Genomic DNA, 18,151 nt, shown 5'->3' with positions numbered 1-18,151 from the left:
AACCACTACCTTGGTTTCCTCTAACCTCCGTCCGTATGATTTTTCATGACGGAAAATACCCGCGGAGCAATTTAACTTGGACGCGGATTGCAACCTACTATGATGTATCTGTTTAATCCACGCCGTTCCTCCAATTTTCCAAATCATTTTATAGTGGGATCCAAAAAATAAAGTAGATCCAAATCTCATTTGGTCCACACCGTAGGAAACAGTAGCGATGAACGCTTATCATAAAAAACTTATCGTGTGTTACAAAAGTTTTGGATCAAGGCGATATTTGTGTTTTCCCTTCATCCAAATGTGTGTCATTGTCAACAGTTTGGATGGCAAACAAACATTATGGTGGACCCTAGTAAGTTTTTAATGATAGGCGTTGGATCAACCTGTTTGGTATGGTATGGTCCAGCTGAGTTTTGGATCTTCTTTAAGTTTTGAGTTCAAGGACTAAAAGGAACCAGAAAAATAAAAAAAATAAAAAAAAATGGATGGACGACATGAATATACAATGAGTCCGGATCCTCTGTTATCAAGTCAACAGAGAATTCCTGATACCCAAATTCTCATTAGTCCACGTCACCACTCACTAAAAAAATAAAAAAAATAAAAAACAGCTTCGGACGCCAAACCATTAGGGTAACAGGAATTCTCTGTTGACCTGATAACAGAGGATCCGGACTCATATACAATACATTCATCAATGTGCACCTCACGGTCAGGGCGGTACTATGTTGGGTGAAGCCGAGGCCGCACATGCATGAAGACCTTTCACCGGCTACAAATACGCACACTGATTGCTTTGCTTGTGCTACCTCTTGGGACTTCCTATAGTTGGAATTTGCGTGGGGCCATGGAGATTTCCGTAACAAATTCACTTCGTCCATCAGTTTTAAAAGACAATAAAAGATAGGAATCTAAACACTATGCAGATCGAAAACTCATGGGCCACACCACATGAAACAGTGGGGATTGGACGCCCATTAATGGAAGCTTTGTGGGAGCCGCAGAAGTTTTGTATGAGGATGATATTTGGGCCGACAGTTTATCTAGGTGATAATAACACTATGAACGGTTTGGATAGCCTATAGACATCATGGTCGGATCCAGGAAGGTTTCAACGGTGGACATTTGATTTCTCACTATTTAACGTGGTGTGGCTTACATGAGTTTTTGATTTGCCTAATATTTAGAATCCTCTCCTATTGTGATCTTGCGAAACTGATGAACGGAATAAATTTGTGACGGGAATCTCTATGGGCCTCACATCGTTTTGAATACATGGAACTTCTTATCAGAGGGAACAGGGTATTAACGTAGGGCAAAGACACCAAAGCGGTGCCTTTAACCTCATGCGACGGTAAACTCGCAGATCTTTTTCACCACGGGGTCACGGATTCGAGTACCATCTTTTTCACCAAGGGGTCATGGATTCGAGGACCTATTATGGTGGTGTAATCCCAATGTGGTGTGTGTGCGTGCGTGTATGAGCCCGTATGTAGGGCCAAAAAAAAAAAAAAAAAAAAAAAAACTGATTTGAATATGGTGCTCTGTGGGATCCACCCTGATGTATATGTTTAATCAACACCATCTATCCATTTTTTTTCAGATCATTTTAGGGCATGAGCCAAAAAATGAGATAAATCCAAGTCTCAGGTGGACCACACTGCATGAAACACTGCTGATGAATGCCCACCGTTAAAAACTTCAGCCAGTAGGTGATTTCTCCTTATGTTTGTCCGAAAACTGAAACGAAAGCTGCCCGGATGCCTAAAAACTGATTATCTCCTCCTAACAGTCGATATTGGAGCGATACCTGGTCAGTCAATCTATTCTTAAGATTATTTCGAATTCTTCTATGTTTAATTCTATCAAGTATGTGGCCATTACATCAACCGATCGAAACCTTAATAGGGCACGACTTACATAGTCGTCTTCTAATCGTAGATGTTTGACCTACTAAGGTAGATATCACTAATTCATTTTTTACTTCTCCAGAGTCAAACCTAATATTTGCACACATTGTTGAGAGATGAATGAATGAAATGCTTGGGTATCAAACAAAACTTTGATAGGAAGAGAATAGGTGATTGAATCACCATTGTCGTCTTTTTCAAATGTTCATTCCATTTTTGGTGTCATAGTGTATGCTCTTCCCTGTGCTGGAAGTTATGCATTCTTGTTTTGCTGATTCTACTGCAATTGCTGGTTTTTGCCATATCAAGGTTGATTCCTTGACTTCGGCTGCTGTGATGACCCTTCCACTGATCTGCGGCTGGTACCCTCTAGGTCCTTTCTACTGTTGAGGGAAGGTCCTCTACTAAAACGGTTGTTGTTGTTCCTACCACTGTGGGGGAATGACAATTTTGAGACTTGTGGCCTTCCTTGCCACAGTTGAAACATTTGCCTGAGAATCGAAAAGGTTTTGAAGGCTTAGTTGATGAATTCTTGGGGTTGTTGCTCTGGTTCGGGGTCAGATTAGTGGTTTCTTTTCCTTTTCCTCTGGAATACTTCTTCGAATCCTTGCCTTGGTGGAATTCCATGTAATCCTTTTCCACTACCTGGGCACTGGCAATCACTTCTGCATACGTGGTCAAGTGCATCCCAACTACGTGTCTTTAAATACCCGGTCGAAGCCACCTTTCAACTCTGTGAATTTTGTTTAATACTTGTTTACAATCATATTCCCTTGCTCAAGGCGAAGAAATTCTAGCTCTTTCTCCTCCTGTACATTCTCTGGAAAGTACTTTTCATCGAATTCCTCATAAAATTTCTCTCATGTCCAGAGTATTCTTGATGCAGGACATGAAATTTTAAACATGATATGTGAGATCATAGGCTTTATATCATACTAGTTCAAAACAATTACACAAAATTTCATGTCCCACATAAAGTCAAGCACTCAATCAAGGGGAATCTATGTGGGTCCAGGCCTACGCATGTTAGGGCTGGATCAATTAAAGTTATAAACCAATATCAAAGAAGAGTCAATTCATCCACACATGTACAAAATTATTTTTCCAATCCAAGGGATTCACATGTTTCAATTCGAGGAACCCTAGGGTTGAATAAAAGACATAAAAATTAGGGATTTAGGACAATATAGGGTTATGGTTAGAGAAATCAGGTGAGAGAGGAGTGAAAGAGAGGAGAGAGAAGACCTATAACCAGTCCACATGTGTGGACAGCGTATAGGGCTTGACACACGTGCAGTGGTGGCCGTCCACATGTGTGTGGGGCCACGAACCCAAAAAGTGACACCTTAGGTCTGGTTAGCCAGAGATGGGCTATAAACCCCCCAAGTTTCGACCCGATCCGACGTACGGTCCATGCGTGACGCTCCACTGAAATTTTAGCCCTCCTATGGGGCCAGATGCCAGAAATCTGTTGTAGAGAAGGAATGTCTGTAAACTAATGATGGATTTGCAGGTGGAATGACTGTAGGAGAAAAGGAATATGGATGGTAGAAGGTGGGGGCGAATCAGGATGGGTGTGATTTTGCACCACGGTAGTAACCCTTTGTAGAAGGGAGGGTTTCACACATAATTAGGCTTTCACAACTCAGAGAGTAGTAGGAAAACGTAGAAATTTTATTCAATCTTTAATGAGAAAAAAAACTACAAGGGATGCCTATTTATAATACAATCTTATACCCCAAAACTCGCGTAATGTGCGCAACCTATTACTTAGAGACCAAGTAACCACAAATAACAACTAATCAAAGTAATCTAAACTGTCCATGATATTTCTAATAACAATAATAACCAAAACTCAAAGTACTAAATCATCTAGAGTAGTAAGCCACGATTATGAGAACCTATGGTGGGATTCACATTACGATCGGGTCCACTCCAAGTGTTAACCCGGAAATCGGATTCATAGGAATTCCGATCGCCGGATTCAGTATCGACAACCTTCGTAGTATCCCATTCTTGGCACCCAGCGCCCATATGCTAGGTTCCGATCCTATGATCCTATAAGGAGGATTTTCTCATGTACGTTTATCTCGTAAGAAGCATTACCATAAGTTTACCCAAATCATAAAGGCAACATCATCATCACATATCCACTAACATAATCATTTTGAATATAATGTAGAAAGGAAAATACATATGTATCGAAATCAAAGCTCCAGAAGATCGCCGCACGCTCTTAACACAATGCTGCACAACCTAACATCACTTGCACGCATCTATCGTGCATAAGCTTATAGAAAGCTTAGAGGGTGATGTAAGTGTGTGCACAAGATAAGTGCCAAGTACTCAATACAATGCCCTAATCATACAATATTGGATTACTAGCAAGATCATGAATCATATGATATCAGAGTAAGTGAAAATACTGCAAGTCTATAAATCATACAATATCAAAGTACGCAATATAAATCAACTATGCAAATGAGGAGTCATAGAGAACCAAATATCAGATGCCGAGGATACAACGTAATGTGTAAATCCTGCTAAGCCCATCTAAGTCATATAAGTGCAGAAACATAACGACCCAGAATGCCATATGCCTGCGGATGTAATTCTATATGCGATGCGAATGAAATGACCAAACTGGAGTGTGAAGTCGAGATGATAGTACATGGTATCGCAAGCTACGGGGTCTATCACAAAGGACTTTTATCCAAACCAGTCTTATACCTAAATTTGAATAGTCAGACCCAATGTGGTAGACTTTTGATCTCAGGTTAGTCACGCGCCTAACCGAAATCCTGGCCATGCGAAGGTACATAATAATTAGTTGCGTACCATCAAGCTGAGTGGATAATGAATAAATGAATGAATGAGTATGCAACTTCTACTCAATAAGTTTACATATCAGTATGGTTCATCTCTGAAAAATCATCGGGGTCTATTACACTCCAAACCAGATTGTCGCTCCATCGCGCGTAACAAGATGAGTGGAAGAGACCTCACTATCCGCCTGTCAATATCGGGCCAGACTCGTAAATAGCGGACCCATTCCTCGAGCTGGTTAGACTCAGCCTAGCATTGTCCCCTCCTCTCGGGCAGGTAAGGCCGCACCCCTTCTAATCCACGACACAGTGGGAGATGTGGCCTAACGGTATACGACCTTCATGCGCTCATGCATCCACTCGGTCTAGACGTTAGAACAATATATGGAACCAAGAGGGTTTAGGAACTTTCACTCAGGGATATCTATAGCACCCTATATATAATAGATTTTCAGTATCCCATCTGGCCATCCACGATATGCTTGTAGAGGCTACGGCCCTGATGTTGCTAGGGCGTACAATAATTACAGCACACAATGCAAGATGCATGAGTCATACAATCTAGTCATGCATCAATCCTACGCAGACTGTGCGCTCATGTGAGACAATCTCCGCCTATCAGGAGGTCTCATAACAATTGATAATATGACATATGCAATGGTCAATCATATCTCATAACAAACATGCAGATGATGCGTATGGGCATATATCATGATGGTATACTGTCACATATTCATAATCGGTATCCATAATCGACATCAACAATCGACCTCGACAATGTAGACATTTAACCAACATTGCCCCTAAGGAATGACCCATATAGAGCCTAACATACAATGGACCCATGGCCTCACACAAGGGCCAAATATACAATGCCATGGGCCTCACTTAAGAGCTTAATACACATCACGATGGGCCTTTCACATGGGCCTAACATACATCACAATGGGCTCCATCGCCTGGCCCTCAAATGCATCACAATGGGCCTCATCACATAGGCCTCATATACATCACATTGGGCCTTAAACACGGACTAAATACATATCAACACGGGCCTCAAATACGGGCAGCATATACATCACATTGGGCCTGAAACACGGGCCGAATGCATATCACAATGGGCCTTAAAGACGGGCCGTATATGCATCTCATTGGGCCTCGACAATCGAAATCGGAATTGGCCTCAACAATCGGCCTTGACAATTAGAATCGACCTCGATAATCGGCCTCAACAATTGGACCTTGACAATCAGAATCGGCCTCAACAATTGGAGTTGGAATCGACAATCGGAATCAGCCTTGATAATTGAAAACGGAATGAGCCTCAACAATCGGCCTCGACAATTGGGAATCGAAAATCGAAATCGGCCTCAACAATCGGCCTCGACAATCGGAATTGGAATCGGCCTCAATAATTGGCCTTGACAATCGGAATCGGCCTCGACAATTGAAATCAAAATCGGCCTTAACAATTGGCCTCGACAATTGGAATCGACCTCGACAATCGAAATCAGAATCGGCCTCAATAATTGGCCTCGACAATCGGAATCAGCCTCAACAATCGGAATTAGAATTGGCTTCTACAATCAGCCTCAACAATTGGCCTCGACAATCAACTGATCAAGGCCTAAGGGAAGGTCACAATGAGGACATTAAACCATCATTGCCTAATAATGTGGCCATGTAACCAACATTACTCTTAAGGAGTGGCCCACATAGAGCCGAACGTACATAGAGCCAAACATACAGTGAGCCCATGGCCTCATACAAGGGCCTAATATACATCACACTGGGCCATAAATATATCACATCGGCCTCATCAACGGCCGCAATTTGCATCAAGGTGGGCCCCATATAGTCTCAATGTGCCTTACACAAGGGTCTCTTACATCAAGTAGGCTGCATCGCATGGGCCTAAAATTCATCACTATGGGCCTCTCACATGAGCCTAATATACAATACTACAGACCGCTCACATGGGCTTACTATACAACCCTATGGGCCACTCACATGGGCTTACTACACAACCCTATGGGCCACTTACATGGGCCTACTACATATCACTATGAGCCGCATCACATGAGCCTACTACACATCACTATGGGTCGCATCACATGGGCCCCGAATGCGTCACAATAGGCCATAATCCATGGGCCTCAATACATTACAATAGGCCACAACCCATGGGCCTCAATACATCACGTTGGGCCTTGCCCATAGGCCTCAAATACATCACAATGGACCACAACCCATGGGCTTCAAATATGCAATAGGTGGGCCCTACACATGGGCCTAATATATATAAGTGGGCTGCATAAATGGGCCACACTAATGGGCCTCATACACAATAAGTGAGCCGCATAAATGGGCCGCACCAATGTGCCTCATAACATCAAGTGGGTTGCATCAATGGGCCGCACTAATGAGCCTCATAGATGGGCTACAAATATATCAAGGTGGGCCTCACAGATGGGCCACAAGTATATCAAAGTGGGCCTCTCGAATGAGCCACAAAATACATCAAAGTGGGCCTCACAGATGGGAGATTGGATTACATCTAAAATCATTTCAATAGTTGAAGGTGTAACATGTGTATCACCATACACTATCATTCCATGGGGCACATGGCCCACTAATGATGATCTGCATTGTCCAAACATTGTCCATGTAAATCAGCACCATCCAAACATTGTCCAGCACTGTCCAGATGTGTGGACTCTGTGAATCAAATGCATACAACATGGTGGGGTCCCACAGAACCGTCCAGGCACGGACGGCCTGGAATACAAAACATACATCACAGTGTCGTCCACGTCCATGGACTGGACAGAGTGGATAAAACATTTACATTATGGTGGACCCACGCCGATCAGCTAAATGAACAGATGGACGGTTGGGATAAACACATGCATCATGTGGAGTTCACACGTGCGTGGGTCCCACGGCTGCTATGCAGCATGGATAAAACACATATATAACATGTGTGTCCCACCCAGCACACGTCAGATGGATGGTGTGGCTGTAGAGCATGGTGCGTGGATAAACAATGAAGCAGGTCCCACATAATTGCTGACATCAACAACTATATAGCTGGTGAGAAGGTACTCCAGCCAAATTTGTATATACAGAGGTGAGTCCCACGTCGGGCCCATCATATAATACAATGCTATATATATATATATATATTAAAAAGCCCAGCCATAAAGCATTGCTGGTGTAAGGCACACTAGTCAATCCACTCCCACCATCCAAGATCTGGACGGTGTGGATGGGTTACATTAAATCAAGGTGGGCCCCATACGCTGCCATGGTGGGGCCATGTTCAGTGAATGGATGGTTAGGATATAACAAATACCTCATGATCAGGAACAACAACGGCTAGCTGGTGGACTGATGGACGGTTGGATATATCACGTACCCATGATCAGACCCTTAGAACTGGCTGACATCAGTCAGCAGCTAGAGTTGTGTGGGACCCACCATCCAGGGTTTAGACGGTGTGGATCCTGCACATCATAAGAGGGCCCCACATGCTAGAGGTAGCACGGATGGCGTGGATGCCACAACATATACATTAGGGCCCCACAGGACCTGCTGACGTCAAACAGCAGGTTTGCTGCTGGAACCCATCGCCCTCCAATGGACAGGGTGGATACAGAATGCATACATCAATGTGGGCCCCACCTCTACACGTGCAGCATGTGTGGAGTGGGTCCCATGGCTGTCAAAAATGGACCGACGGTTTGGATATAGAACATACCTCAAGTGGGGCCCATAGAACTTGCTGGCATTTATGTACCAGCTATATAGCTAGTGTGAGGTACATCCAGCCAATCTGCTTCCATCCCAAAGTGGGTCCACACATGTGGCCCACCAGTCTAGTAGATTGGATGGATAGTGTGGATATTTACATATACAACATGGTGGGTCCCACAGGACCAAGCAGATATTTGTATTTTTCCATTTACCTAGGCTTGTCCAAACGGAGCGCCAAGTGGGCCTCGCCTACTGGAAGGATGGCATGGATACATCACGGTGGGCCACACATCACCACTATAAAAAGAGAGAGAGAGAGAGAGAGAGAGAGAGAGAATGGATGGAGGGGTCCCACCACTATGGGCCCCTCAATACAATGCATACATCAAGATGAGTCCCGCTATATGTAGGCCCTAAATCAAAACAACGAGATGATGAACACCCACCTCAAGATCTCTTCTTCCTTCTTCCATAAACGCGTTCTATAGCTCCAAAGAACTTGATCTAACGATTGGGATGAGGCTTTGATGGTGGAGATGGGAGGTAGGAAGGTGGGCCACACATGGCTTCTCTCATGGAGATAGCTTGGACGTTGGGTTGCTTAGAGATGGAGTTTTAAAATGAGAGAGAGAGAGGATGGGATGTAAGAGAGAGAGATGGGTGTGATGAGTGAAAAGGTGAGTGATGGGTGATGTGTACTTTAACATGTAAGGGATGTGTTGCTTTGACTTTGGGGTTGTTTGGGGATGGGGTGTTGTACTTGACATGAGAGGTGATTGATGGGATTGATTCATGGGATGTGTTGTAGAGATTCTCTAGGGATTGCAAACGGGCGGCGTTTTCTTAAACTGAATGCGGGTCCACATCTCTTGGCCTGGATATCACCTCGGCGCGCGAGACGCGGCATCAGAACCGCGGTGATGGCGCGGTCGCTAGGGTACAACTCTCGTGTCGAGCCGACTTTGGAATATGGGATACATATCAGGGTTGCGTGCAAATGCCAATAACAGATCACGGGTTGCTAGAATTCAACCGGGAGGACTGCGAAAGCTTACAGAATGGTATGGGCTAGGATACAGGCCTTACACCAAGGAACTAAAACGTAGTCCTCTAACAAGGAGGCCCTCCCTAGATGTCGTCATCGATCTAGATTGATGGTGGGGCCCTCCTTATCCTTGCATACGTGTATAGGGGGGGCGTGCGTATGCGCGTGATGTCCCCAACAAGTCTCACTGGGGTAGTCCTTTCTTTTGGCTTCCACTATAGATATGCCTCGCCTTGCAATACAAAAACAACAAGCTTCAGCCTTTTCTCTTCATTACAGCCCATAACATTAAAAATTTCTCCAATTCCATCATCCATTCCATTGCTTTAACTGCATCTGTCTCTCCCTAAAACACTCGGGAAAAAAAATGCTTGAACTCTTTTACTAAACTATCAGTCCTATCATGTTCCATGACTTCTTCTTCTTTAGGATTGAATTGTGACATTTAGATTGCTTGCATTTGTGGTTGAAAAGGTTAGCCATCGTCCTGAGGACTCTAACTACATCGCTCAGTGTTGGGTTTGGCCCAACTAGTGGTACGGTTGAGACTGAAGCTGATGATGCTGACTAAGTCTTCTTGGGTGTAATTTATCTACTAGATGTAAAGAGAAAGTTCAAGATACTAGTATGTTCTAAGTTCCTCATTACTAGGGGAGTTCAACCCTAATACTATTTCTTTTATATTTTCATAGTTTTCATAATTGTCAAGCCCCGAGATTTAGCACTAGGGCTGGCCAGGCCCTAGTCCCTCACCCTGAGACATGAACTACTACCTTAGGTCTAGTGTTATTTTTAGAACCTAGGCTCTAATACCAAACTATAACACCCTAACCTTGGATATCTAAATTTCATCAATTCAAGTATCGGGGTCAAGGTATTAACTATTATATTATGCCATAACCAAACCATAATACATTCATCTACTAGAATAGATAAATATTCATCAACATCATAATATATAACCAAATATTAACCATTTACAAACATCAAATGGCCCTATGGCCTAAATTCAATCCAACATTTCCATATATAAAATAACTTGATAAAATTAAGACTAAATTGTATCGTTCTCTTTTGGCTCTCTAACCAATTGTTCGTCAAAGTCATCTTCACGGAGATGTCTCCACTATATATTTTTCTAGATGATTTTCCATATACAATACTATGAGCTAAAAGCCCAATAAGTAATAATAAATTGCATGATTTAATACATGTCATATTATATCAGAATATCAACAAAAAATTTCTACTATTGTATATACAAATCCGTACTCAAGAATCACTAGGGCCATTATTGTGCACAACTTTCGCCTTGCCAAAACTCATTCAGCCTAGATTCTCACAAGTCTTACACATTGAAAAGAATATTGTCCCTATTAGATTGATTTCTCTCCCTCTTTGTGTAGAAGATGGAGTCTAGTGATGAGTAGTCCATTATGGAGTTGACTAAACTCCTTCTCCAACCATACGTTGTAGCAATGGGAGGAGGCCCTATTGGTACTAACTCGGATTCTAGTTGGGAACTCTGCCCAAGAATTTAAGGGACAACCATCTGCGAATTGTCTGATGTTTGATATCAGCTTCACATTTTAAATAATGGAAAATATCACATAACCGGTTTATATTATAAGGTTCATGTATGTATGATGAATGCATGTTGGAAATACCATCCGGGTGTGGTGTTACTTATCCAAAGGTTCAATTCCTCTTTCAACCTACTTGGGCCTTTTGGATATGGTCACACCCCGCTTCTGGAAATCCGAGTTCACTTGACTCAGTCACCGAGTCGAGGGTGTGACCCGAAGGGGAGAGAGTGATATTGTACACATAACCATAAAAATCATCACTAATCATCACGCATCCAGTCAAGAGTATCAATTATCTACTAGCTGATATGCAACCTAAGTTCATACATAATTATTTAAAAGTAATAAATATAAAATGAAAATTTATTTATTCTCATAGAAAATCTCCAAGAGCACACCTTTCAAAGTTATCATTCCACATGCGGAGACTTTGGTTCATTTTCTCATCCTAGATGATTTTGTAGTTAACAAAATAAGTTAACAGCCCAGCAAGTAGTTGTACGCATGATTCACAACATAAACATGATACAAGTGTGTATATATGGATCTTAGTATGCTACATTACTATATAAATAATTTCTTTAGTGAACAATTAGGGCCATAACTGCGCACGGCATCCTGCTCGCCAACACCCATTCGACCAACATTCATAAAAGCCCAACACGTGTAGGAGTTCACTCACATCCCGCGCGAATGTTAGCTTGATGTATCTTATGTACCATATGTAACTGTATAGTTTGGCAATGAGTGCCCCACTCTAGAGATGGCCAAGGTCCTTCCCTAGCCACAACTATAGTCCAATGAGGAGGCCTTATTGGTACCAACTTAGGTTTCCATTAGAAACTTTGCCTGAGAATTTAAGGGATATCTTGATCCTCGAGTTGTTTGGTGTTCTCATAATGACATCAAATATAAGGCAGTTGCATAGTTAAACAGATATCAACATATTAGGAAAGTTAAGCAAAACTAAGCATGTAATGTTATGCAATGCATAAGAAAAAATTCATCCGTGATAGTGACTACTTACTAACAACGTCCATTCCTTATTCGACCATTTTGACCTTATGATCATTTCCTCTTAGATCTTACGTCAGCACTTGGGTCAACGATCCATAGAAAGTTTCATTTTTTTTAGTCATAGCTAGAATGCAAACATCAAGTTAATTTTTTTCCTTATTATTCATTTTCTTAGGACACTTGCAAAAATGAGTAAGATTCTAAGAATGTTACATTAGTCCATTAAATCTGTTAATCAAGTCCCTAATTTCTTAGATCTGAGCCATAGATAGTCCATTTATCATGTTTCTAACCGTGAATCAAATGTATTAATTTTTTTAAAGATTGAATTAGGATTAAGATCTACCTTAAAGACAATTGGATGTTAAGATCCATCTAATCCAACCATTTATTTCTTTATTTTTCACCATTTTAGTCCAATTGTCCTAATTGATTTTTGATCAGATGATCCGATCTAACATTAGATCAAGTAAATTTTTAATTTTCTTAAATCTAATCATTTAATTAATTGGTTTATTAAACCTTTGATCAATGGCTGGATTAGAACCGATCATCGATTTAACGGTCTAGATCATTATTACGATCTTTTCTCTAATTTCAACTGTCTGGATGTAGATTTATAAGGTCTCCAATCTATATTTACACTTAATGAATAAGATCTCTAAAGGTGCGATTAATTTTATGTGGGGCTCACCATTGCACCAAGTGCTTATGATGAATTTACCACTTATAGGATTATAACATAATACAAGATATGAAAAACAAAAATGATTTAATCTGATAGACATGATCTTGTGGTGGCGCCCACTTTTAGAGATATGTGAATTTTCTTTTATGTTGGCCAACCATAATTCTAATGATGAGATCCCAAAACCTACTAATTCATTTATATTTTCAAAAAAAATAAATAAATAAAAATTCAAATTTAGATGGAAAAACCCACATGTAGGAAATCTTATTGAAAGGTGAGGTGCACCCTTACCATTCATTATGTCTACACATGGGGTCCATGCATTTGCCCACATGAGGCAATTTGTGGGGTACCATGCTGCTACTTACGTGACAATGTGTAGGGCCCCCACATGCTGATATCATAGTTAGACCATGGTTCATCTCAATTTTACACTCTGTGTGGTCCACTTAGATTTGATTTAAAACATCTAAGAGATATAGAATTAGAGCCACTCACTTGATAAACGATTTGGATCCGAAGGTAAGCTCACAGAACTTATCTTTTTTTGTATATCTCTCTCCCCCCCCCCCCCCCCCCCCCCTTTGTTTAAAGTGTGAGTGCTTACGAGGAGTGGTTTGACATGCCTTATATAGAGGAGTCACCTCGTGCATTAATATACATGCATGGTACATACATGTAAGCACATGATAAACACATGGTAAACACATGTAACTCTCGTCTAAAGGTTGTGAAGTAATGAGGAGAGGTTTTAGGGTGGATGAGAGTACACACAATATGTGCATGTGTCATAGAGATGTGGATCCTACAAGTACAATATATTTTTTTTTATCTAAGCACATGATTATATTATTTATACCTTATGCCCTCTTATAAAAATAGTTTCTTGATCAAAATGACCATGGTTAATTGTAAGGAAATCACAAGTGTTCGTAGATACGGCGTGCACCAATTATTGTATACATGCGTTCATGTGAAGTAGGGTGTATTAATCGAGTGTGTACATGCTACGATCATGTGAATTGTAAAAAAATTTTCTATATCCAATCATTATATTAAAATTAATTTTTTATTACAAAGATCATGGGAAAATTAATTTTAAGTTTTTTTTTTTTTGAAAAAAAGAGTGTATAATACTATGGATCATGCTCCAAATGTTTGCAAGAGTTAAAGTGTATAATACTATGGACCATGCTCGGTTGCCTTCGTGACTAAGAAACAAGAGTAGCAGGAGCGAGCTCTGTCATGAGACGGTGTCCGTGGGGGTACCTCGTCGAATCGCGTGTCCCCAACCAAAGGCACAATACCAGAATACAGCGTTCAGAGAACGCGTTTGGAAGGGGCTAAATCGCTTTTCGTCGGAAACCTCCCTTTCAGCTGCACCTTTAAGAATTTGTGAAAAATATTTTAAAAATATGGTAGGCTATCAGAGGTATTCATCCCACATTTCCCTAGAACGAGTAAATCTAGGGGATATGCCTTCGTTAGATTCAAGTATGAAGACGATGTGCGGGCCTCTAAGGGTGTTCTCGATGAGAAGAAGATAGATGGGAGGGCAGTCTCGATTAAAAATGCTTTCCCTAAAAACCCTCCCAGGTTGAGAGCTCAATTTTCTCCTCTTCGTGGGGGCACCCGGAAGGTAGAAGATTCTCCAAGGGAAGCCGTTGTCCCAGGGGAAGCCCTCCTACCACGCAAGGGTTGGGAGAAACCCTCATCAACTCCATTCATTGATTCAGGCAGCAACAAGACGATATTTGCGGACCCATCTGCGGTTAATCGCAAACTCCAGAAGCTGAAACTAGGACTAGTGGGCTACTCAGGAGAGAAGAATGTATCCATAATCCAACTGTTCGATGGTTTTAGATCTTCCAGATTCAAGGCATCAACCATTGATGTTGCCAGAATCTCAAAGTCCCATTTTCTGATTCTATTCAAATCCAAGTTGGAACTCTCAGATTTTGTTGCCGATTGCTCCTTCTAGTAAGCATTGGGCCTGGAAGAGATATCCCTGGTCTCCAGAAGCTCATCTAGACTCCAAAGATATTTAGATCCATCTGTTTGGGATTCGATCTCATGCATAGTTAGAATCTGTTATACTGGACCTGGGAAGTTTATTCGGTCAGGTGATCCGGATAGATACTTCGCCAAATATGGAATTTTCCAAATGTTTGTAAGAGTTAAAGTGAGGATGTCGTTGGCAACCGATCTCAAATCTCCCCATTTCTTGATTGCTGTGGGAAAATCATTCTTAATTTGGGCAGAGAAGGAAGCTGATAGCCCAGGGAGTTCCTCGATCGTCAACATCCAAATCCTCTAGGGAGAGGGTACAAAGTTCAGAAGGCAGCACTAAAGATCGGGTGTCTTGCAACTTTAAGGCTGATCAAATAAAGGATGATCATCTTGCAGTAGATGACGGATTAACATGCTCTAGGGATCACCCCTCTGCTTGCAGCCTACATGTTCGATGAAATGTGGAAGTGACTCCTACTTCGGATTGTGAACCCGAGCCCTTTCTTCCTATATCCCAGCAAGCTTTAGGGGCTCCATCTGCAAGAATCCCTCAACCAATCGAATCTCAGACCCTTGATACTCCTCCAACCACTTCTCCCCAGGATGCAGTTTCTAAGATGAAGCAGCCAGTCTCTGGAGCTCCTGACTGCAAGGTCCACTCTAGCAACTACTCTGCTGCGATCCAGGTTGCTGGACCTCATTAGCCTAATCGTCAAACTTCACTGGCTCTGATTCCTTTCTCATCTCCAATGCTATCTCCTGCCCAAGCACATGCCTTTTATTTGGCCCAAGAAGGGGATAGACCAAACCAACTAGATCGAGTCCAATGCAGTAACCCAAGTAACACTGTTATCAGCTTCCCAGCTCTTGAGACAGGCCAGTAGCCCAAGAGCCAGGTGTTCGCCTCTTATCTAGATTATTTGACAACTCTCCTATTTCAGAATTGGGAGTTAGGGGCTCCTCAGAGGCCTTAGTGGCTGAGCTTTCCCCTGTTCAGACCCCCACTCCTTTAGCTGCCTTGGAGGAGAACTTGCCTCCTCATAAATGTTGAGGGTCAAATATTGGATATTGGACCCCATCTATTACTTGGTTTAATGAACATGATAATGCTTAATGTTCTATTTTAATCATTTTTGTGTTGCAAGGTGAATTTAAGATCTTAGATTGAAAAGAATGCTAAAAACATGAATTTAACGTTCAAGAATTACCAAAGCCAATGATAGATCTTAGAAGACCAAGAATGAAGACTTCACATGCCAAAGATCCAAGAAACCAAGTCAAGAATGAAGAGAATCGAAGTTTTGAAGTGAATTTCTATGATTCTTAACTAGTCCTGGCTCCTGCTCGACTAGTCCTAGCCCTGCTCGACCAGTCGAGGATTCATCGACTTGAATTCCAGTGACGAAATCCTCTAAAATCAAGTCATCTTCGACCAGTCGAAGGAAACCCTTGACTAATCGAGGGTTGTCCTTGACTAGTCTAAGGTTATGCAGATAACATATGAATTGCCAAAATTTGAAGCGGTTTCCAGATTTTTCCAACTCGGTGTGAAAGTTGGAGTTGCAAAACTATAAATAGGAGTCTCTATAATGTTCTTAGGCATCTTCTAGGGTTTGAGGAGTGGAGAAAAAGGGTGGAGTTGTTGTCCAGCAGTTTTTCTTCTTCTTCCTTAGTTGATCTTTTTATTTTGTTAAGAGTTCTTAGTTCACTCATGTCTATGGTTGGCTAAACCTCTTAGTTAGGGCTAAGAGGTGAAGGTTGTAGCGTGATTGGGTTGTTTGCTTTGTTTTGATTCATGTTTTGCTGAACTCTCTTGGATTCTAGTTTAATTATGAAGGAATATTTTTAGTTTTTAATGGTTTGTTGTGACAAATTAGAATAGATCTGCGATAGCTTGAGATATCTTCTTTTCCTAAATTGAGATTGTGAAATTAGGAAATCCTATTGTTCACCATTGTCCCTTGGGCATAGTAGGATGATGGAATCCTTCATAACCTTCACAATTCTCTTATGATTAGTTGTAGGATTGGTAAATCATGTTACTTGCCTTGTCTCCTAAGCATGCTTAGGTGATGGAATCACTTCCAAATCCTCACAACTCTCATCCATTGATGATTAGATCCATGAGAAGTTCAGAGATCTGACAAATCTCTTTTTACAAATTGGATAGGATAGGACATCGATTCCAGAGCTGTCCTTGAATCATGCAAGGTAGCTTCCCAATTGCTATAAGTGGATCCCTGGAAACCCTAATTACCACCTTTAAATTTATTAGTTTTTAATTAATCTATTCATAATTACTCTCTCAAATATTCAGAATTAGGCTTACATCTTCTTCTAGTTCTACTTCTAATTACTTTTAGAATTACTCACGAGTTCAGTCCCTGTGGATTCGACCTCGGTCTCACTGAGATTATTACTACATCGCGACCCTACACCCTTGGTTGTGAACAAGTTTTTAGCACCGTTACCGGGGGATTGACGGTTGCGTTTTTCTGAGATTAATTAGTTTTGGAATTAGCTTAAGATTAGGGTTTTTCTAGTTTCTATTTTTAGGATTAGGGTTTTTTGAATTATTTTAGAAACTAACTTAGCTTTCTATTTATAGGTTTAAAAACTTCCCTAATTTGTTTTTAGAAACTAACCTTTTTTTATAAATTTTCTATTTTCTGTTTTTAGAAACTAGGTTTTTTTTTTAGAAACTTTCCTTTTTAGAAACTAACTCATCTTTCTACTTTTATTTTTAGAAACTTTCTAATTTTAGAATTTTTGTTTTTAGAAACTGACTTGTTTTATTTTGTTTTACAGGATCTTAATTTAGGAACTTCTAATTTGGTAACTTCATTCTAATTCTCTCTCTTTCTATTTTTAGATTTCTTATTGTTGTAGGATTTTTCTTTTATTCTTTTTTTAAAGGATTAAGTTCAGTGTTAGGGTTTCACCATGCAAGAGTGGGTACATCAGTATGTTGAGATGAATAAAAGATATTAGGAAGGGATGTATGATGATTATGATAGAAATCAACCTATATATGTCTCAAAATTTTTCTTAAACCATCATTGAGAACCGATTGGAATATAATGCTCCACCGGTTAAGAAGTTCTTATGCGATCATATGCAGGAGAATAATTACACCCCACGGATTAAGAAATTACGTGAGTGTTGGGATTACCATAACTATGGCAGCGAGAATTATTATCATCCATTAGACAAGAAGAAAATAATGAGAGATTATATTATGGGTGATAATATGTATCAACAACCATCAGATTCTCCCCCTATGATCCATATGACTATGGTTAGTGGAAACA

At 40.9% G+C, this 18,151-nt stretch overlaps 1 protein-coding gene across 1 annotated transcript; it reads left to right on the top strand.

The window, feature by feature from the left end:
* Window positions 1-1,725: 1,725 nt before the first annotated feature.
* Window positions 1,726-15,544, top strand: LOC131228853 (serine/arginine-rich splicing factor SC35-like). The gene is made up of 4 exons (XM_058224703.1): window positions 1,726-1,813; window positions 2,164-2,272; window positions 14,253-14,661; window positions 15,359-15,544. The coding sequence occupies exons 1-4, from the start codon at window positions 1,726-1,728 to the stop codon at window positions 15,542-15,544; spliced, it is 792 nt and encodes a 263-aa protein (XP_058080686.1).
* Window positions 15,545-18,151: the final 2,607 nt, after the last annotated feature.

The sequence above is a fragment of the Magnolia sinica genome, chromosome 16 (genome assembly GCF_029962835.1).
Source record: "Magnolia sinica isolate HGM2019 chromosome 16, MsV1, whole genome shotgun sequence".
NCBI lineage: Eukaryota > Viridiplantae > Streptophyta > Magnoliopsida > Magnoliales > Magnoliaceae > Magnolia > Magnolia sinica.
This window is presented reverse-complemented; position numbering and strand designations above follow the sequence as displayed.

Excerpts from the sequence above, each read along its gene's own strand:
- LOC131228853 (XM_058224703.1), top strand. The coding sequence starts at position 1,726 with ATGTTTGTCCGAAAACTGAAACGAAAGCTGCCCGGATGCCTAAAAACT. Across the intron at positions 2,273-14,252 it reads CTTCCACTGATCTGCGGCTG|GCTATCAGAGGTATTCATCC; the intron begins GTACCCTCTAGG and ends AAAATATGGTAG. Across the intron at positions 14,662-15,358 it reads GCTACTCAGGAGAGAAGAAT|CAAGCTTTAGGGGCTCCATC; the intron begins GTATCCATAATC and ends CCTATATCCCAG.